We start from the raw sequence: 22,865 nt of genomic DNA on the forward strand, positions 1-22,865 counted from the left end.
AAATTCTTGGCATTGAAAAAAAAAATCACTAGTCAAATACCCAGGTGTAGTAAGGAAGCTTACCATCAAAGATCTTGCACAGGGGACAATATATGTCATGAAATACAACTCAAAAGTGATTAGCTCCAATGTAATTATGGAAAAAGTATATTTGTGGATTTACATTCATTTTCTAACTTCAAATTGAAATCAACAACATGAAACCTTTTGGCAGACTTATCTTTTAAATGAGAATAAGAAATGAGATATTTACAGAATGATGAAACAAAAATATGTATATTTCAATGCAAGCTCTTAATTTTGTCTCTATTTAGAGTTGCCAATAAGGCATACTTTTTTTGCCAAATCATTCTTCTTGTAATTGCACTTAAATGAAGAAATACATTTACACCCCTAATTGTGAAATTATTTAAGAAAAATAATAGGTCCTTCAGACCTTCCAAGAAATCTACATGTAAAAAGCTGAACAATTTTTCACACTGGTAACAAATGTACTCATTTATAAATCATTGTTTCAATTGTTTTATAATTTTTTCATGAAATTAAATTTTTAATGTTTTGTTCTTTCTTAAAATTATCAGAAGAGTCACATTTAATTATCATAAAAATTATCAAATCTCAATGAAGCTTTAAAACAAAAGATCCATAATGTTCCGGAAATATTTTTTCCATAAACTTTTTAAAATTTGTGGATCTATTGGCAGTGAAGATATAGATTGTTTTAACAACCAGAGTAAACAACTATGAACAAACACATTCAAACTATTTTAAAAGTCAATTTGAATCTTATACTGGCTTAATGAGACTGGTACTGTACAAAAGTAGATTTACAATGGTAAATGACATAGGCACTACAGTATTTAAAGTCATCTAAGGCATTTCTACAGATTTGTCACAAGGCCATTTTCTCATCTTATTGGAACGCTTGATGAAAACGTGGTAGAGTTGTGGTTGTGTTTAGACTGCTAGTGAAAGCTGCAGACAATGAGTGAAGAGACCCAAGACTAATACCATTACCAGGGTCTTGAAGGTCTTGTGCCTGTAGAGGAAGCTGAGTCATAGATGAGTGTGCCTCCTCTTGTGAATAACTCATTCCAAGATTTCCCACAGAAGCAGAAGGATTAAAAGGAGGTCCATTTACTGGTATAAAATTGAATAACTGAGAGAAGTCCAGTGATGGGTTACTTAGAGGTTCACTTATAGAAACAGAACTTTTGGAAAGAGAAACATCTCCAGATCCATCATCTAGTGGACCTACTTGAGGATCCAATCCTAACTTAGATGATGATGCCTGAGAATCTTGGGATGAAGAAGGCATACCACTTTGCAGTTCCATTAAGTAACTTTCCATTTCTCCTTTTAATGGCTGGTCTTTCTCAGTCATAGAAACTGTATATGAGGTAGAACTGAGTGGATATTTTAAAGAAAGCTGGTGAGAAGGGTGGATTGATTCCATATCTATTGGACAAGGCATTCCTAAAGGTAATGATGTGGCAACCATTTGGTGTGCAGATGTTGAACTCTGCATGGACTGAAGTTGTGTGTTATATAGGTTTAATTGTAGAGTGTTTGTAAATGGCTTTGATGTCAGTTCAGTGGAAGATAAAGACATCACTGGAAGCAGCTCATCCTTTATAGGCACAGAAACATTGCAAGTAAATGGGTCAAGAAGGTCCATTGGCTCTGTTTTGACCTTCAAAAGTTCTTGATTATGACTCTTCTTCATATGCCGTGTTAGGTGATCCTTCCGGCCAAATCTCTGTGCACAATACTGACAGAGGAAGTCCTTTCTTCCAGTGTGTACAACCATGTGTCTTCGGACATCCTTTCGGGTGTAAAACCGTCGATCACAATGTTCACACTGGTGTTTTTTCTCCTTCACTCCACCTGATGATTTTCCTGCATGAGTTTTTAGGTGTTCCAGCAGCACCCCTGTGCTTTCAAATGTCTGCAAACATACTTTACAGTTGAGATCGCCACTTGTTGCAGCATGCAAAGCCAGGTGACGCTTAAATCCAAGCTTCGTATTGTAGTTTTTTCCACATTCTTCACACTTAAAGGCCTCTTTATTGGGATTATGTGTATGTAGGTGATTCTTTAGATGATCTTTTCGATGAAACATTTTCTCACAATAATTACACTTGTGGGTTTTCTCAGGAGAATGAGTAGCCATATGCCTTTAAACACAGATATATTCTGTAAGTATTTATTTTGACCAGGTACATATGCTCATTTTTACGATACCTAAATACTAAATATTTTTGAAAGAAATTACATGACATGTCACTTCAGACAATACATATCATACTAAAATGTAGCAACACAAATTATAAGCTAATTAGTTCAACTGATACTTTGATAATTTTAAGTTACATTAACAATTTATTATGTAACATTACTTCTTATATCCATACCCAAAGTGCTCAGTCCATTCACTTCTTTGTAACAAGTTTATATAACTGAAAAGATTTAAACTTTTCTCTTCAAAAACACACACACACACACAATATTCATATTTGTTTATAATATTAAGCAGTGGTTTATAATTGTACAATTTGATGTCTAAATTAACATTTCCTCTCAGCTGAAGTGTACACATATATTAAAATGGCCAACACATAATATAATCTGAAAAATAAATAGAGTTTAATACCTTAGTAATTTGTACTTAGAAACAAAGGCCTTGGTGCAGTCTTGTTGTGTGCACTTGTAGGGCCTCTCTCCTGTGTGAGAGTATGAGTGAACCTTTAATTTCTCAACACTGTTAAAGGCCTTGTCACACAGTTGGCAAGGAAAGTTTTTTCTTGGTTTGGATTCACCACGCTTACGTTTCCCTGAAGGGACTTTCTGGGTATCTCTTACTTCTGACAAATCACCAGGAATGACAGTGGCCATCGCAGCCTAAACCAGGCCTTCTTGTTGGACACTTGGGAACTGCCCAACTCCACTAAATGATTTAGCTTTAGATGGCTTCTCAAGTTTCATGTGGTCGTTAAAGAAAGCAAAAGGGGACTGGAAAAAAAAAATAAGAAACAACTATTTGTAACTACACTTAATTTTGAAGTTACTTGCTATGTGATGCTTTTGATTAAAGCATATATAAAATTAGGTTCAGCTGGTCTAATGTAATATATGTAGGCGCTTTTTAGACTATTTATTATAGCTCAAAATTCACTGCTCAGGATGGACAGATCCACATGTACTCTGAAGTACCTCATACTTTATATGTTTTTGAACTAATTTATGTTTTATGAAAATGTAGCATCAAAATTCAGGTTGGCTAATATATACTTTCAAAGGATTGTTGTCTGAATCATAGCACTGTAAAAAATGAATGCTATAGGATACAGCAATATGGAAGTAATACTACAGAATAGAAGGAAGGTCTGCATGTTTGAAGGGTCTCATGTTTATATTATTAATTTTATTTTTACATCTCTCTTCCTCCTATATGGTTTTCAAGAGAATTAGAATAGTCTTAAATAAAAGCAACAATCTTTAAGAAATAGAAAAAACCCCCAAACTTTATATAAAAATAAAAGCAGAACAGGCAATCCAAACCATTCTTATTATTTGCAGATCAGAAAAAGTTTAACAAAGCTCCTTCTTTAATATCTCATCCTTATAAAGACTTTTAAAAATATTATGAGAATATTCACAGATGCAGATCTTCCAGGTATATTCTGAAGTGATAAACTCCTCAATAAATTTTTCCGTGCAATCTTTTAACATATGAAAATGGCCTAATATTTACTAGCTAATTATTTAAATATATTATACACAAATTACCTAAACCTAAGTATTAATATTAGAGGTACTGTGCAATTGCTTTAATTTTTTATCACCCTAAGATAGGTAAAATTAAAATGGGATCACAGATAGCAAGCTCAGAGAAAGAGATTGGAATAACTGATAGATGTAGCTTCAGAAAAGACAAATATAAGCATAGAAGATGCCATAATAAGATGAGTAAGGCCTAGTTTGTTTACAGAATTTGATATATTTTGTATAATCCTTCTAATTGGCTAGTCAATTTTTAAAATGTCTGATATCTTAAAACAGGGGTGTCAAACTGGCAGCCTGCGGGCCGGATGTGTCATATACAGGCCATGCCCACCTCAGCTCCGTGCATGAGAAAAATGTCAAAAATGTCACGTGATGGCAACATGACATGGTGAGTTTGACACCCATGTCAAAAAACATGTTAAAAATGTCCCCCAAACCCTGTTTTACTTCTCTGAAAAGGTAGTTTCTTATAGAAAACATAAATCAACCTAACATTTTTCTTCCTGATTAATTTCAATTTAAAAAAATGAATCTTATTTTTTACTGCTGATTTTTTTTCTTTTCCTTTTTTTCTCTTAAGGATGCATTTTTATCTATATATTAAAATCTGTTATTTGCAGAATAAGCTAGCTATTTAGAACAGAAGGACCATTATTCACTAAGATGTGTTAAGAGCCAGAAAATTGATAGTCAAGATACTTCCTCTGTGTTATATGGCTTACTCCAGTCAGGCAAGAAGTTATCAGAGAAATCAAGAAACAAATATGGCTGGTCCCTTCCTACCCCATGTTAGATTAGAAGCCTAAGAAGCCTATCAAAAAGAGCTGTGTGAATCCTGAGTTGGGGTAAAAAAGAAGTTAAAAACCAACTTCCTTGAGAGCAACCAACGGCAGTGTTTTCAGAGCATAAAGGTAGCTTTGAAAGAAGGGCAGGTGGGGGTTGAAGAAGAAGGCTAAGGGAGATTGGAAAGAAGTCTGCAAAGAAAACATCTGATGAATTATCCTTATTAGGTCTGTAAAACTAAACTCTGCCCATCATCTGGGTCAGCAAATTGCCCAGGCAGACAAGAAAGTTGGTATCTCAACTTGCAAATACTTCATCAGCGGAAAGGAAGGGAGCCAGGGACTATACAAGTAAGGAATTACATATACACCCATACTTTAGGTTGTTATGCTTATTAAGTTGGGCAAGAACAGTAAATCAAGCTTTGGACTTCTATTTACTTCCTTAGTTACCAGTAGACATTTTATTTTGAATGTTACTTTGAATTTTGATTTGAATTGCTGATGCTCCAACAGTCCCATTTTTATTTTTAACCAGTGTTCCTGAATGTTTGAGTAGCTGAGAAAATAACTTTAGGATCTCTACATCTTTAATCCAGTATTTGCTTTCTGTTAGTTGCTAAAGAGTTCTCCAACTTTTATGTCTATTTGGGTCTCTACTACAAACATAACATTGAATCCAACTAGAATACTTCAACATAAATTTCAATTAAAGGAGTGTAATGGATTTTTTTCCCCTTTCACTCCCTTCCTTCCCTTTTGATATCAAAATTTATGTAACTTTCATTTGTATGAACATGGTGCTACAGTGTAGGGATTAAATATTTATGTCTCTTTTTTGCCGCTCACTGATTTTGTAGTGGATAGAGTTTTGTTATATCCACGTGTACCAATTCACAGGTTTAGATCCTACAATAAACTTGCGTTTAGTAAGTTCATCATTCCCATTTTTCTCCTTGCAAAGCAGGTTTCCTCTTGAACAAGGTAAGTGGGATGTGGCATAAAAGAAAATCATAACCCATCCCATATTATTCAATAGGGTTTTCAAATATTCAGAGAAATGTTTAGAAGCAAAGGTATGGCAGAAATAAAAAGTGTTTTTCTCTATAGTGGCTTAGATTAATTTACTATGTGATCCAAATGAAGTCTTTACTAGAAGCTGCTACTGCGATGTAGAAAGTATACAATCAATGTAAAGTATCTTCTTTTTGTATAATAGCCTTTTTTGTTTAGTAATGTAGAAAGTAACTGCAGCAAGTAATTCTTTTTAAATATACATGATTTTTTAAGGAAAAAGTGTTCTAAAGTAGTGGTCGCCCACTGGTGGTCCTCTAGAAAATTTTGGTGGTCCGCAGAGAAATGTCACCCCGAAAGTACTTCCCAAAGCAATTAATCCAGGCTGTACTGCCCACATGGCCCATGGGAACAGAAGGCTTGCGTTGTTTGCATTGTGAACAATACAAGGTAGTGAGGGGAGGGGGGAAGGACATAGGGAGAGAACTTGCCCCACTCGCCTTGCCTGGCCACCAAGCTGCTTCTTTCCGCTTCTTTCTTCTGCTTTTGGCTGCACGCAAGGAAAGCAACAACAGTCTTTCTTTCTCTCCCCCAAACTCCGCCAGAAATGAGTCTTTGGGACCCTGCTCCAAGAGGCTGCGCAGGCAAAGACTCTTTTCTGGCTGAGTTTGGGGGAGAGAAAGACTGACTTCTGCTGCTTCTCTCTTGCATGAAGTCTTTCTCTCCCCCAAACTCGGCCAGAAATTAGTCTTTGCCTGCGCAGCCTCTTGGAGCAGGGTCCCAAAGACTCTCTATCCCCAAGAACAGAGCTGGAGATGGTCTCCTGCGATCCCAAATAAAGAATGATCGATCGGTAGGAAAACAGGGTGGGGAATTTTCCTGCAGGCTTTTGGGGGGATTTTCCCAGGGTCTCTGCAGAGCAACTATTAGTCAAAATTCATATTAATGGTCCACGGGATTTAAAATTATGAGTTTGGTGGTCCCTGAGGTCCAAAAGGTTGGCAACTCCTATTTTAAAAGTCAAATTCTATAAAAATAGTTGGCACAAATTATACTAGGTGTTCTCACAAATATCCAAATATTCAACACTTTAGCTAAATGCTTTAAGGTATGGACAGATAATTTTATTTGGTCTTAGGTAGGCAGAAATACTGAGTTTTAAGTTCATGCATATTACTAACCCTTCAGATTTACTCTAATTGCAGTTAAAGAGGTTATATCAGTTTTATTTATCACTTTGCAAGTATAACACATTATAAATGTGTTTTAATTCTATGACTAATAAAACTGCAGCTATACAGTAATATAAATTATTTGTAACCCAAAAATGATGAGGAAGAAATGGCATTTAAGGAAGAAAAAAAATCAGGTCCACAATAGACTCTTGATTGCTTAACAACAATTGGCCAGCAAAAAAGTCGGAAGTCATTCCAAAAACTTAAGTAAAGATGATGGGGTTATTTATTGGTAAAAAAAAGTTTGATATACAATTTGTATTTATCAAGCACAAATTTGGTCATATCTTAAACAATTCAGTATTATAACTGATATGCTAAGGGAGGAAAGAACACTGAACATTTCAATCATATAACTGATACCTGTCTTAAAGCAATAGAAAGCCTAATTTCTAAGATCACTGATTATTAATAAGTTTAATCTTAAACTACCAAAGTTAATATTATTAGTATATATGTTGTTGCTCTGTAAATTTCAACATTTAATTCAATTAGACTGAATTTTAGAAACTGATTTTTTAATTATAATTCTACCTCAAATTAGCAATACAACCATAGTGATTTTTTTAAAAAAAGCTAGCCTTGGTAACTATTTTTTATTAATACTAATGGCTATTTAACTAATAAAGTATATAAAGATGTGTAAAGCACCCTAGTTTCTATTATGATCATGATTAAAGAACACTAAAAAACCTGTGAGTAACCAGAGAAAGAAAATAAAATGAAAGAGCAGGAAAGAAGGGATAACATCTTGTATTGTTCACTATTTTCCCATTAGTTAATCTTCAAATTCTTAAAAATAAATGCATCTTAGGTTGTGATGGTCAACAGAACCCTTGCCTCTCAGACACTGCATTCCCATTGCCTACATTAGCTATCCCCAACATATTTTCCTTTCCATATATAATATTGATCTTCAAGCCCAACTGTGATAAAAACTTTTTAGAAGACACAACTTAGGGTAATAAATGAAACTCTTCTTGCTTACATCTCTCCTGTCCTTTATGTTCATATTAGTTGGCTTCAACTAAAGGTTCAGCAGAGTTTTGTTGGAGAAAAAGGGACAGTGATTTTCACCAATCCAGTCTTCCCACTATAGCATACCCTGCAAAGGCTTAATAGGGAAGTGACTCTATTGGTTTAAGTCTGCTTTCTTTTCTCCAGTGCATAGCATACACCAACAAATGTTCATTTTCTTAAGAATAACTACAAAAGTTCACAGGACACATATGTGTCTCATTCACTGCATCTTGGAACTATGCAGTATAGGTTCCATAATATTAATAATATGGTGCATAATAAGAGCCTCAGGTTCAGATGAAAAAGGGAAGCATTTTACAGATAGTCCTCAACTTACAATCACAATTGGGACGTGAACATCTGTTGCTAATTGAGGCAGTTGTTAAGTGAGTTGCATCCAATTTTATGATCAGTTTTTCCCTAGAAGTTAAGTGAACATCACTGTTGTATGAAGCACGCAGTCATTAAGCGAACTCCGTCCCCTCCCCCTTAACTTTGCTTGGTGGAAGCCAACTAAGAAGGTTGCAAATGCTGATCATGTGACCCTGGGATGTTGCAACTTTCATAAATCCATATCAGTTGCCAGAGTCCCAAATTTTGATCATGTAACTATAGGCGCATTGTGATGATTGCAAGTATGACATTTTTCAGCACTGTTACTAACTTTGAATGATTGCTAAATGAATGGTAAGTTGAGGACTAGTTGTACTTTAAATATATGAAAATATATGGAAACCAAGTGTTTCATTTGCATGCTTCTGGTAAGTCTACCTGCACTGGAGACAAAATCCTGAATCAATTCAGCAAACTGTAGATGCTTTCCCTAGAACAGGGGTCAGTAACCTACAGTCTATGGGCGGGATGTGGCTCACCATCTGAAATCATGCAGCCTGTGATCCCCAAAAGATATACATTTATCCAATCCATGAGAGAAAGGAAAATAGTGCTTGTTGCCTGCTGCTTTAAACTTAATTGATTATGAATTAATTAATTAATAATTATGTGGATTCAAGTAATAATAAAATTCACAATTATGGATTCTTTAAAAAACAAAAGGATTTTGGTGGCCCGGATCCAAAGAGGTGTGCGCATACAAAATATCTGAAGAGAAAACTGACCTTCCATTAAAATTACATTACTGAATAATACCACAGAAAATGATTGGTTTTCGAAAGCAGTAGGTTGTTGGTTTTTTTTATAGAGATTGAGAAAATATATATGAGGAACAGCGCAGAAAAAGATTATTGGAAAAGTTCTCATGTAAATGATGAACAATGCGCATAGTGTTTTGAAGCCCAGCTGCTTTTGGTTCTGTTATCCCTTGGGTAAATTTCTAAATAATTAAAACACTAGCTTATTATTTGTAGTTGTCAAATATTGCTAATTCAATTGTGGATGTACAGGCTGAGCAATGCAGACAGTATTTAATATTGTTGCTCAAATATTACACTTCTCAAAGACCAGCTGAAAAAAATTTGAGCAATGTCTATTTTCAGCTTCAGTACACATTATTCACATTCCTTCTTTCATAACTGTAGAATGAATGATAAAGTATCAATTACTATTTAAAATTATATTACAAAACAATACTTCCATATATATATGTATTATACCATTTTAAAAGATGTTCATACTCAAAATAGTTTTATGGTAGCCTCTGTCAGTGCACACCTGGTGATGGGCAACGAAGATAAACCTTCAGATTTTGGTCTTAACCAGTTCCACTGACATTTCTAGAAGTAAACCAGAATTTACTGCTTCCCATTTTTGCTGATCTGAAAAGAAAGAAAGAAAAAGAAAGAGCTAGATATCATATGATCCAAGACAAATATTTGTATTCTGTTATGGCAGCCTATTTAGTACCTTTATTTTATGAACATATAACTTGCCTTTCTATTTAAACCATTTTCAGGAAAGTACGGTAGCTGAATAAACCAACCATGTAAACTCTTAATGTCAAAGCATCTTAAAGTTAGAGAAACATTATGCAGCAACAGATGTATGTTATCACAACTCAGTGCATGAAATATTGCTATGCAAAACATGACCCGTTAATCTAAAAATCAAACTTGGAAATAACTAATTAAAAAACCCAAGGTCCAGGACTGCATTGGACAAGACAAGAAAATATAGGACAGTGTTTTCATGGCATATAATAAGTGTTAAAAATGAAGCAGATCCACGTTTCCAGGGCTGAATTCATGACCATTAAATAATAGTCACTTTTCAGCTGACAGATATGAGATTATGTATATAAATTGCAGGTTTAGATGTATTTGTTTAGGAAAGGAAATATGTACGTCCATGGTTAGAAAAACAACTAATTTTAGGAGTACAAAAAGTTTGACTGTCGAAACAAGTGCCTAGAAATGTATTATTGCATGAAAAAGCATACTCATTTTAAGCTCTGATATTCAGTATAACCTTCAAATGCTGTACACTGCATTTTACTTTGCATTATGTCCGCTTACAGTTAAGTTCTATACCTCTGCATATGTTTTGGTCTGTCAGCCTCAATCTCTTTTCTGTGCACGTTAGGCTAATAAACTACACCAAACCATACATAACAAATCAAGTAACATTACAACTACTATCTTTCTTCCACCACCCTCCCATGTGACACATAAATTACTTTACTGAAAGAAGCCTGTGATAATGAGTGTGTCGTCTATGGTCTTCAATTTTCGATGCAACACCAAAGTTCTTCCCTAGGCTGCTTCTGGAAATTCTTGTTAAAGCATACTGTAGAAGCATGAAAAATGAACAAACATGATATATCACTCAAGCAATATATCGAAGCTTAAGATACTGGTTTCAAAATAATGGTGTGGTGACACACAAGCTCATACATTCAATGTTATCCTTTCCATGTATTAAAATATCTCCAATATGTCTATCACAAGTAACTTTATATATATTCTACATTTATTATTATTATTGGAATATGTAAAAACTTGGTGAACAGGAAAGGGAAGGCTGAAGGAAAACAAGATAATTCTGTAAAATAGGACCTCATATAAGTTTACAATGATACAGTTGTCACAACTATGGACAGAGAAGGACAAATCTTCATATATTTAATACATCTATTTGATGTATTGGGATCAACAATTTTATGTCCATGTATGAGTTCATTTTTATGCCTAATTATAATTATTTGATAGTATGGATGATGCAGCCATTGGTTTCTGCAACTATGAAAACCTAAGACTGTCATCAAATTTAATTTCATGGTATGCAGAACTTCTAAAATGGTAGAGTGTCATTCATTTATGGTTAATTTTTAGCAAGCCAACTTGATTCCTGGAATCACATAATATGCTAAGCAAAATGATCAAACATCATCCCTATTATAGCTTAGCAAAATGTGTGAATCTGGTCTTTGAGAATAATTAAAAGAAACTATAATATATTCACTACATTATCACACCTAACTATAAAATAATTAAGAATGTACTCCTACTGCATGTGACAAGAGCAATGATGTCTCTAGCTTGCTAATTATTTATGGGTATTGTTTGAATACAAAGTATTTCTGGTCTCCTGCAAACTTTAATATATATTCATGGCTTACAGTTGAACAGTTTAAAGTGTCCAATAGGTAACATAATCTAATGTTCAGACAATATGCTTAGTCATTTTGCAAACTAGTTTGCAAGAAGCATTACTTGGCTGTTTATGACATAGAAAGATAGTTGGCTAGACAACTATCTTGTTCCAAACACTTCTGAGCCATGGGTGGATGCAAGCTACAGGTTGCCACTTCCAGCCTGCAGTCTCTTTTCTTCAACCTATCCAGCAAGTTGAAAAAGACATTCTCATCTTTCAAGTCATCCTGAACATCTATCTATATCAATCTAAGTGCTGGGACTGTAGTGTAGAGGACAAAGAGCCTTCACCTGGATTCACATACGATGCTAACATAGTTTGTCTGATGTGCTGAAGATAGATGAAAGAGCAACGTCTAATTTGCTCAGACGCATTCTTATGAAAGTAGCAATACTGTGTGGTGTGTTTCTTATTTCCTCAAGCCATAGCAGTAGTCCTTATAGGGCACATTCTTTTTATATTATTCTGGAAAGTCATGGTATTTGTAATATCTATCAATGCACAAAGTGAGAATGGGAGAGCTTTTGAAACCTGACAGATTTTAAAGAAGCATTAATTTTCCAAAAGCAAACATTCTGCTAAAGCAATTTCTCCCAAAGCTATATTTTTAGTTGGCAGCAAAACTGAAAAATCTTTTGCAGCTAATTTAAACTATCAAAAGGCATCCAACCATGCAGGTGTTGTTATTCGGTGGCTTATTAAAAGAGCTTTAATGACTATAATTCACTACAATAGACTTGTTGGGGTGGTGGTGTATGCCTTCTTTCTGTACTGGATAAAAAAATTGTTTTATTTCAACATCTTTTTCAGGTATGGCAGAATCATTATTGAGAAACATTCCAATGTACTGCAGACACACAGAAGTTGCTTCTTCCTGCTGTTTCATTCCAGATTTTAGGATTTTTAAAAAATCCAAATCAGGAAACACGTTATCATGTTTTTCTAGATGCCTACAAATTCTCCTGTTCTTCACACTGTTCTATTGGAAGTTACTATTCATTTCCTATGCATTTAAGGCATTTTGGCACAAGATGACTGGACTGCCATAAGAAAAAAGCTAGACTGTTTTATAATTCTAAAATTCTATCTACTTTTGGTCCTGCTTCTACCCTTCATAAGCTGATGCTCAATCACTGAGGTGGCTATTTTTTATTTCCTCTTTGCCTAGGTCTGTACCTCATATAATATTTACTGTTAATGTGATTTTAGTATCTTTTATATCTGTAGTTTTTATATATGATTTCACTTATTTGTTGTGTGCTTCCAGAATTGCTTTTGGTGAAATGGGCAGTTATATAAATTTGATAAATTAAAAAAAATGATTTTGATTATTCACTCCATCCTAGGCAGCAATGCAAATTGTATGTAAGATAAAGGGATGACTAACAATACGAGACAGATCTTACATTGGTTTTGTGGTTTTGTCTACATATGGTAGCTAGATACTAAAAATGAAGAGTTTAAAACATTACCAGAAGCAAAAACTATTTTTGTAGTTTGTTCAAAGGCTGCTATTCCTCTGTATTACTTTTGATAACTTCAGAGCGATTACCACCACACTGAACAGATAATCTGTAATATTACTATAAAATTACTATATTATATTACTAGTAATTTTATATTAGAATAAAATAAAGCTATGCAAAGCACTTGCCTTGCATAAAATTGTGGCACAGCTGGATATCTGGAAGGCTTGTGCAGCTGATTAAAAAATGTTCCAGTTGTATTCATATTTGTGCACAGGCAACAGTTCTCTGACTCCACAGAAGAGTCTACATATGCATACACAATCAGAAACCTTCATAGCAGTTGTATGATTCTTCCAAAACACATGGCTTGTTCATCCTTTCAGGAAAGGTCTTTGTTTTTCAAAAGTCACTAAGACTTTAACAACATTATTAATAATTTTCATTTTAGTAGACTAATTGGGAAGATAAGATTCCCACTATTCACACACCCATAAATTTTTAGAGCATTTATTATCTGTGTGTTTTATATATTTATTACACAAATTATACATGGTCTGTTGCATAGTGTTTAGTAAATTGAGGTTTCATTGTAATTTTTACCTTCTAATATTTAATTTAAAGACAATAACATGCTTCGTTATTGTTTTAAAAAACAAACATGATTGAAGAAAGCCCATCATGTTTTCTTCTTTCTTAAAGAGATGCAAACTAATTGAATTCTGAAAACACCACATTTTGAAATCTATATATAAATGATATGAATTCTAAACATCCATATGCAGCATAACTCTTGTGCAAAGGACATAAATGATTCTTCAACATAGAGTAAATTGTAATGCTTGCATTCGTATCTTTACTCTTGATACTAATATCTCCATTCTCCATTTAATTTGTGTTCATTGAATGTGTAAAATTGCATACATAACAGCAACTTTTTTAAAAAAGTTCCTGTTGATACTATGAATTACAGCTGGGAAGAAAAGACCTAATGAAAACCCTACTGAAAATTTTTTCCCACTTCAATGTTAAGGCTTTTTTAAAAAAATATTTGTATCCTAATTATTCTATTACCATACAGTAATATTAGGTATAAACTTTATTTGTGGCTAGATATCATTTATCTTGGGGCTTTCTTCCCAGTAATTCTTGGAGGCTTGTACTAAGATGAGATGGAGAGGGTTGCCTAAACCAGCTGTTCCATTAACCACTAATAGGTAAAGTATGATTATATTTCTCAAATGAATTCTTTGTTTTCATTTCTGTAGATTATGCAGTTGTATATAGAAAAACAAATTGCTGCATGTGGAAACAGTCTTGCTATAACAGCTACCCCAAACTAGACTATCTCTGTGTCCCACACCCTCTCCCCGATGCTTTTGCAGGTGTTAATTATGAATTCCCTTTCCTTTCATATCATCATTACAGCAATGTTTATGAATAATTTAAAACAAAATATTCCAAGCAGTGAAACATAGATTACAATTATATTATCACATACTATATAAATTATTAAATAATATTTACTTGCAGCAATTATAGGAGTCTTTGGACACTAACAATTCTTCAATCACATTGCAACCGTTTATATTACTGTCATACATATTAAACTTCTCATACTTGATAGCCATTTATCAGGGAAAAGGACCAGATCCTCAGTTGAGAATTCTTTTGGAATTAGCATTGTCTGTGGAAGTACAAGTTGTCCTGGGCTTACAACTACTTATTTAATGACCATTCAAAATTATAACAGCACTAAAAAAGTGACTGGTTTTCACATGCACAACTGTTGCAACAATCCCATAGTCACATGATCAAAATAAAATAGTTTTTGAAAGAAATTACCAATTTATAGTTTTATAAATGGTATCAATATATTTTTCAGAAATACAATTACTTTGTTTTTCTTCATTAAAACTGATAAATACATCAATTACAAAAGCTTGCAGGAAATGTCTGTTTCACATTTAATTTAACATTAATACTGCAAAAATGCAGAACTTTAAAATGGAATATAGATTTTCGTATAGTACTATATTAACTTTATCTAATACTACATTATTTTTGCAATTTACCATGCTATCTTTTCAGTTGTTAAAAGGCTCAAAGAGTAAAGGAAAATGCCTTGGCATTTTAAAAAAAATCAGCAAGGAAATTTGGGATTCAACTATTAAGACACAAGATCAGAGAGCTCTTGTGTCTTAGAAAAACTTTATTTATACAGACTGTTCACTCTCTTATGCAAAAACTAGAATGATATGACATTGCACTTGTTTGTTCATCTCGGACCTAAGCAATATATATGTATGTGATAGTTGAAAGATCGTTTTAATTTCTTGGATAGAGAGGAGTTTCCTAAAATGTTTAATAACCACTTTAGTAAACATGAAAACTATTTATTACACAAAATTCCCATTAATACTATCCAGAATGTTATTTATCATACTAAGCAAAGGTATTGTTATTCAACGAGTATCTGAAACACTGATAAACCTAAATTCTTGTTATATAATTTGTATTTTACTACTGAAAGATTTTTGGAATCTACCTATCTACAAATTCATTTACTCCCCCAGAAGCTATCTGCCATCATACATAAAAAACAAGAAAAACAGTTACAAATAAACTGAGCAAGCTTTATGGGTTTTGAGTATTTTTTTTAACACTTATTCATCTAGAAATAAACTAAACTAAATCACATACTGCAATATTGAAATAAACTTGTGGTCCTTTAAAACTCAAATATTTGCTGGGCATAGGCTTTCATTAATTGTAGCCCGAAACTTTTTTTTTTTGTCCACAACATGTTGATGTACAAGATAACATTTTAATTTACTATATCACAAAAACCAAAAGTAAAAATAACAAATTAAAACCATGGACTGTTTTAGAACTAGTTTCATGTATATAAACACATACATTTTACTAAATGTATTTTTTATATAGGCAAAATGAACAAGATTTAGATCCAGTTCGTCAGATAGTTAAGTCTTAGAATTGGTCCCTATTTCACTGTGGTTTATGGTTTGCTTCCAATTTCAACTTCTTGTTATTAAAAGCAACTTGTAGTATAATGAAATCATGGATAAGTTTCTCTTCAAATGCACAGTCGTAACTTTATTACAATACCAAAGAAATGTCTATAATTTTTTTAAAAAACTAGAATTTGTATTGATATTCTCTGAAACTTCGGATAATTAAGAAATTCCCAATGTTGATACCATGTTAAAACCATTGCAAACTGATTTCATCTATTACAGACTATTTTTTATGTAAGAAAATAAAATTATTCCATTATAAATATTTCCCAGAATTTTCCTTTTAAACTGTGTTGTGCACAGTACTTTAGACTTTGCTTAGTTCTGAGCAAAATATAAATTATTGTGCATAATACATTTTATATATCTTACACTGTAGGTTAGATTATTTCAACATATTTTGTGTAAGATTATTAAAAGAAAATTAATCATTTTATCTAAGAAACTGGAGAAACTAAAAAGAGAAAATCAATAATTGAGCAGCTAAATTAACCAGTAAGAAGCACGCATCCGTAAGTAAGTATACACAATAAGGATATATAAATAATAACATTGCACTAGAACAGTGTTTGGAGAGACTTATATGTAACTTCCACATTTGAAATGTCATTCATGACAAATAGTTCTACAAGTATTCCATATAGTTAGGAGGATGTAAGACAGGAAGAAAAGATCAAATTCTATTTCTATTAAGCAGAATCAATTTTAATTTGAGTGATATAAAACTTTGAAATTATACATATATATATATACATATATATATATAATGTTAAGTTAAGTAAAATATATATTCAATTCTTTCTGAACAAATGTGATTCTATGTAAGTTGCAAATTTCCTTCCCTTTGAAGTGTCAAACAAAAATATATACTTTAAAATATAGCATCAATAAGAAAATACTGTATCTTAGCATGTCATACAAATAATTGTGAAAATGTTAAGAATTGATTTGTCAGAGAATTAAATTTAGCTAAAAGTATCCCTAATATTTTAGAACAGAAGTATACAAAATTTCTATGATTATTTTCATCTATGTATCTTTTTTTCCCAATTACAACTCAGCTCTTAGTCATCAATTAGTGTGCTATTTTTATTAAAAATGTTTTTACAACAGCATTCTGAATTCAGAATTATACCATTAGATACAACATATATACCCATATAATGTAACATAAAAAGGATATCTTTTTCAACCTCTCAAAAGAGATGAAAAATACACAAAGATCTATTAAAACGGAAAGTGATCCAGTTCATCCCATCAGTACATGGATCATATTAGCCTTCTAAAAATTAATTTTAGCTGACAACTGCCTAAAAACTAATGTCTGCTAAATACTTCTAATCTGATTCCCAGGGATATTCTGTACACACACTACACATAATTACAATAGCTTTTTCAAACATATTTTCTTTTTGTTTTTTTCATTTCCCCCTTTAAAGTATGTTTCCATTATCTTCCTCCATGTTCCTATTTCTTTTCCCCCCTAATCTCTTGGCTCATTTAGTTCCAATAGAAGAGCATATCCCTAACCTTTCAGAGAGATATGAAATGACGTTGATTCTCATTCATATATATCTTGCTTCACATTTTTGTTTTGAAAATTACAACAGATGTCACACTTTAAATTGTATCTCTAAACTGTTTGGGTATTCAGTGGTCTGGAGCAAAAATATACAAATACACACAATTTCATGGTGAGAAGTTCATTTAGGAACAGATTAAGAAAGCTTTTTAATGTTAATAAAACTTTTTTTTCTACTTATAGTAATCAGTTTTATAATTTTCACAAAGTATGAATAAGCTGCCCAAATCCCACACATTCACAAAAACTCTGATAATTTCAGTAACATACAGAAGTAAGCAATTGTTAAAATAGATAAGAATTGTAATTTTTATATTTGTGCTAGTTGTTTGAAGATAAAGGTCTTTCAAAAATTTACCTCATTATTTGAAAGTATTAAGTTATATTATGGGTACCTTAGTACTGTAGTTTTAGTTATCTAATTGTTGTGCAGTTATAGGACAGACACTATTGTATTGACACTAATATAATCAGATTATATTCATGCATTATACATATGATTGTGCTATCTAATAGCAACTAAATATACATAAAACTAAGATAAATTAGTTTTACTGTTTTTCAGAAAAACACTCTTCTATTTATCTGCAAATATCTCTTTATTGCAAAGAAAGAAAAACTACTTTATAACTGCTTCTTGCTTTCTTTAAATGTAGACAATTTTTGTTTCTTGCATCTTTTACTTAAAGCATTAGCTGCTGTCATGTAATTTTTTTAAACAAATTCTATGTCAGATAAGTACTAATTACATTTGCATATTTCATTTATCCTCACAGTTCCCTAACACTTTTTAAACAGTAATTGGTTAAAGGTGATTAGCATGTCATTCAGATAGTTACTAAATCCTTCTGCTGAAATCTACTGGAATTATTAATCCTATCTACTTTCAGAAGGGCATCACTTAAGACATTTTCGCATTTTAGTGTGATTCACTGAAGATTTAAATACTATAAAACTTTCACACATTATTCAGTATCCCTTTAAAGTTTAACAACATGTGTGAAAACCATTACAATTAAATTTATCAGATACAAATGATAATCTCTAAGTGTAAAGTACACAATTTAAAGCCTCTTTCAAAAACTTTTCTAAGTATAAAACAATTTACATAAATGACTGAAACTGAGCAACTTAAACCTCTATATCAAAAGAGTAAAATTACAGTGGAATGAAACAATTTTGATAAAATATTAGAAAGAGGTTAAATATCATAATTGAATTATTAATGCATCAAGCATGACTACCTAACTAAAATTTAAAAGATTTTGTGAAACAAGGTTGAATTATAAAGTAACATGAAGAATAAAATGCACTGAAGAAGTATGAAATTTCTAACATAGCATAATACACGAATTTGATAATTAATATAACTTCTTAAAACTTTATTTTATCTTTGAAAAAATTGTATGTTCTTAGTAGTAAAAGATCTATGTTCTTGGAGGTCTATCCAATTTTAAAAGATGTAGAAATTCACCTGTTGTAAAACAAAAGTCAGGAAATAAAATGTATTTTAGAAACAAATACTTTCTTTTAGCTTTAAATATATTTAGGGCTAAACAACACAGTCTAATTTTATTTTATTAAACTTTTCTATAAAGGGAGAACATTGAAAAAACAGCAAGAAAATAACATTCAAATTGTATTTTTCAGAACAATTCATTTTTAACAATGAATTTATCATGATGTCAGTATTCCATATAAAACTATACTCAAATACTAGGTCTGTAAATTTCTTTTAGATAATTTCTATTATGAAAGGTAGATAAATTTTATTTGTTCCTCTGGGAAATACAATTTAATGTGAACTCTAGAGAAATCAAGATTCATGCTCAAAACTCAGCATTAAGGCTAATGCCAATGTTGAACATTACTATTCGTGTTCCATAAATGCCATAGTGTATCATGTATTTAGGGTAAGAATGGAAGACTACATATCTATTTCTTATTTATCCCACTATATATACTTATGAATGCAGTGACTTTACTTGGTAATTCAAAATTGCTTATGTACTACAAACCCTAGTCACTCAAGTGACATTCTTAAAACTTGTGGTATGCATCAGTTGTTTGAAAGTTTGTTTTTCTTAAAAGTTTTTATTGTATTTGAAATATTAGAACATATAGCAAAAACAGGTAAATCTTCAGCAAACAGTTTATATAGCATCTTCATAAAAAATTAATCCCTCCCCAAATGAACTAATATTTTCTTTAAAAACAATTGCAATGATTAAATTAAAAAAAGATAACTGGAAAATTTGGTGTTTTTGTGCAAAGGTATTAAGCCACAAGATTGTTTACAATCAATACATTTATCCAAGGAAGTGACATATATGATCACAAGACTATAATCTTTCAGTTGCTCACATAAAAGACATGCTAAAACAGATGTTCAGGTATACAAAATAACACTGATGGCTTTAATCTCAATGTTCAGTTAACCCTTTTGGAAGGAATACTTGTCTGAAGTCACTTTATAATCTATACTGTGTAAAAGCAAGTATGTTAGATATGTATGCATGAGAAAGGTGAGAGCTGTTACAATATTTTTCAGGTATATTGCTAGAAGCTTTTAAAACATGTATGGTGAATTCTATATCACGAAGACTAACATGATTCACTGAAAAGACAGTCACTGGTACTTCAAATTATTAGGTGACTATCAACCACATATTCTAAAAATGTAACCTGTTTTCACTTTATATTGTATTTCAATGAAAACAAGAGAGATATCATAAGCATATGTAAAAATTTCACACAGATTAGGTCCCCCTATGTGCTCTAGCCATATATTTTGACCAGGTTTGAATATCATAGACATACTTTTACTTCATTTTAACTGACATCCCTCCCCCAATATTGTCTAATTATCAGCTCTCTCGTGCCTTCAACTGAATTTATATTAATACAAAGGAAACTTTGTTATTCTAAGAAATTATAATGCTATAACTTGCAGAAACTATTTCAGTTTCTACACATACTATTACAAAATCAATTTCCGAAGCACAAGTTAATTTAAATTCAACCACTGAACAATACAACCTTATGGCATCACAGCAAGTAAACACTTAGATCCAATCAATATCCATAGAAATCACACTGGAACTAGTGCAACTCTGTCAGCTTAAGGGATCAGTCTCCCTTCGAGTTTGATTTATGGCTTTACATTTTAGCAAATACAGGACAACTGCCTTGCCTTAGCTGGAGCTCTGACATAGGTGAGGGTAGCTAAAAGAGGAGCTGTCTCTTTAAGATACCCTGCTCTGTCTCTGATCCCACGTGGAAACCAACATTAGCAGCACTTCCACATCAACTTTAATATGGTGCAAATAATGCATCGTTTTTTAATCTGAAGAAAAATAGAGATTGCATGCTTTGTAAAATGCAAACCAAGTGAAGTAAGTATGCTAGACCAAGTCACCGGTTCTCTCCTAGAACCTCACTATATGATTTTCTGCCAGTTCACTCTAAGGCACGCTGCTTTTAACTCCGCATTGTACAAATAGAATACACTTTACAAAGAAGAACCCCAAACACTGAGATCCATAATCAATCCTAAAGATATTCCATAGACAGGACAGGTTTACATTTTTACACAGCATTACATCTTAACTGGGAGACAGACAGAAAGGCAATCTCGAGGTAATTCATTTCGCGCCACCTCCCCTTTCTTCCATCTGTGCTTCTACCACCACCACCCAGACAAAGAAAAGGAAGGTACAAAGTTTGGCAAATGTAGCAGTTACCTTCTTCACAATCAGCTCCACATTGCCCCAAAACTGTGCAGCTCGTGCATTCCCACCTCCCGCCACCATTCAAGGAAGAAAGGGGTTTTTCACGTTCTCGCAGTGTCGGGAATGAGCTGTAAAAGGGCTTTTGCCTTTCTAAAGCGATCATCAACAACAAAAATAGGCATCAATTTTAACTCCTTGCTCTCCGAGAGTATTAAAAACTCAACACGAGGGTGTGCGGGTTCAGTGCGATCATTTAGGGGCCAATTCGGAAGCTCGGGCGACTTGGGGATTTTTTTTAGGAATTTTCGAGCTATTTTTAATTTTGTTATATGCCTCAGTTCTCCCTCCATTTTGGTTGTTTATGATACTGACAACAAGCTGTCCCTGCTCCCTCTCCGGATCTCTCCTGCTTTCAGTTAACGAACCCCGCTCCCCAATGCTGCCCACCCTCAACCCCGCTCGCCTTCCTAAGCTTCTCTTCCAAACCCGCACGAGAAAGGAAAAGAAAGTCTCCGGATCCGCCGAAGTCAAAAAGGAGGCAAATTCGCTTCTTTATGCGGGGAGGGGGGGGGGGAAGCAAAAAAAAAAAACTTTTGTCCAATGAAAAGAGGGAGAAGGGCGCTGGATGTCCCAAAGTGACTCCAGATCTCCCTAAAGCTTCATCTGCGGGCACCCCGGCACCCCGTCCGGGAAGACTAATCCCCTCGCAACGTTTCTGCGCAAAATGTGTCCGATTCGGCGACACGGCTGAATTTTCATTAATTTTCTCTCATTTTGGGGCACCGCGAACTTAATGTCTTCCGCTCCTTCCTCGCTGCTGCTGCTGCTGCTGCTACCGCTGCTGTCACTATATTCACAGCACAGACGCTGGAGCTCAGGGAAGGGAGGGGGTGGAGAAGACACACACATACAGAGAGACGAAGTGTGTGTTGGGGGGGGGGGGCTTTTCTCCCAAGTTTCTGCAAAACTCCCCACTTACTAAAACAAGCGCGCGCGGGGGAGGGGGGGCACTTCTTTACCGTTCCAAGAAACCCGGACCGAGGCAAAGGAGAGGGGGGAAGAGAGAGCGGGGAAGAACTCTCAGCCAAGGCTGGAGAAAGCGAGCCTTACTTTTAGGGTGCCTCCCCGGGCTGGATTCAAAGACCCCCCAAGAAGCTCAGAAGGACTAAAAAGAGAGATGGAGCCGCGCAAACCTTCCCCATCCCTGCTCCGGCTGCTGTTGCTTTCCTCTTCGCGTCCCTCCTCCTCCTCCTCCTCCTCCCCCTTCAGAATTTAAATAACCCTAATATTTCCCTGCTGAACCCCGGCTGCAGAACCCCCAACCCACAGCAGACTCACCCCGGGAGCCTCAGCATCCCCTCAGCGCCCGCTTCCCGCCTTTTACAGGGTTCTCCGATTTTTCTGTAATTTTTTCCCCATATTTCGGGCTGGACGCGGCGGGCCTGGAAATTGTTTGCTTTCCCCTCTTTCCAGCAGCCATTGTAGTGTATGCGCTGCGGTGCAGCTCAGCCTGCCGCACACGCCGCGCCCACACCGCCAGCCGCCCACACGCGCCGCGGGTTGGACACCTCCCCCTGTCACTCAGACTTCTAGCCGCGCCCA

The 22,865-nt window shown here is 34.0% G+C and overlaps 1 protein-coding gene across 4 annotated transcripts; it reads right to left on the bottom strand.

The window, feature by feature from the left end:
* Positions 1–105: 105 nt before the first annotated feature.
* Positions 106–22,825, bottom strand: PLAG1 (PLAG1 zinc finger). Of its 4 annotated transcripts, none has more exons than XM_087961764.1 (4): positions 22,602–22,825; positions 9,509–9,612; positions 2,654–3,012; positions 106–2,177 (listed from the first exon to the last, which is right to left on the bottom strand). In XM_087961764.1, the coding sequence occupies exons 3-4, from the start codon at positions 2,893–2,895 to the stop codon at positions 914–916; spliced, it is 1,506 nt and encodes a 501-aa protein (XP_087817890.1). In that variant the 5' UTR covers positions 2,896–3,012; positions 9,509–9,612; positions 22,602–22,825; the 3' UTR covers positions 106–913. The 4 variants fall into 4 exon arrangements, with proteins under 4 accessions (XP_087817890.1, XP_026548245.1, XP_026548253.1 ...); XM_026692460.2 differs by having other exon boundaries at positions 9,451–9,612; positions 22,602–22,797; XM_026692468.2 differs by lacking the exon at positions 2,654–3,012 and having other exon boundaries at positions 9,451–9,612; positions 22,602–22,789.
* Positions 22,826–22,865: the final 40 nt, after the last annotated feature.

Source organism: Notechis scutatus, chromosome 3 (genome assembly GCF_049901735.1).
Source record: "Notechis scutatus isolate UNSWTSFEM ecotype Mainland chromosome 3, rNotScu1.2, whole genome shotgun sequence".
NCBI classification, from domain to species: domain Eukaryota; kingdom Metazoa; phylum Chordata; class Lepidosauria; order Squamata; family Elapidae; genus Notechis; species Notechis scutatus.

Coding starts and splice junctions, on each gene's coding strand:
- PLAG1 (XM_087961764.1), bottom strand. CDS start 2,895: ATGGCCACTGTCATTCCTGGTGATTTGTCAGAAGTAAGAGATACCCAG. Junction 2,178..2,653: donor TCTAAGTACAAATTACTAAG/GTATTAAACTCT, acceptor CTGTGTTTAAAG/GCATATGGCTACTCATTCTC.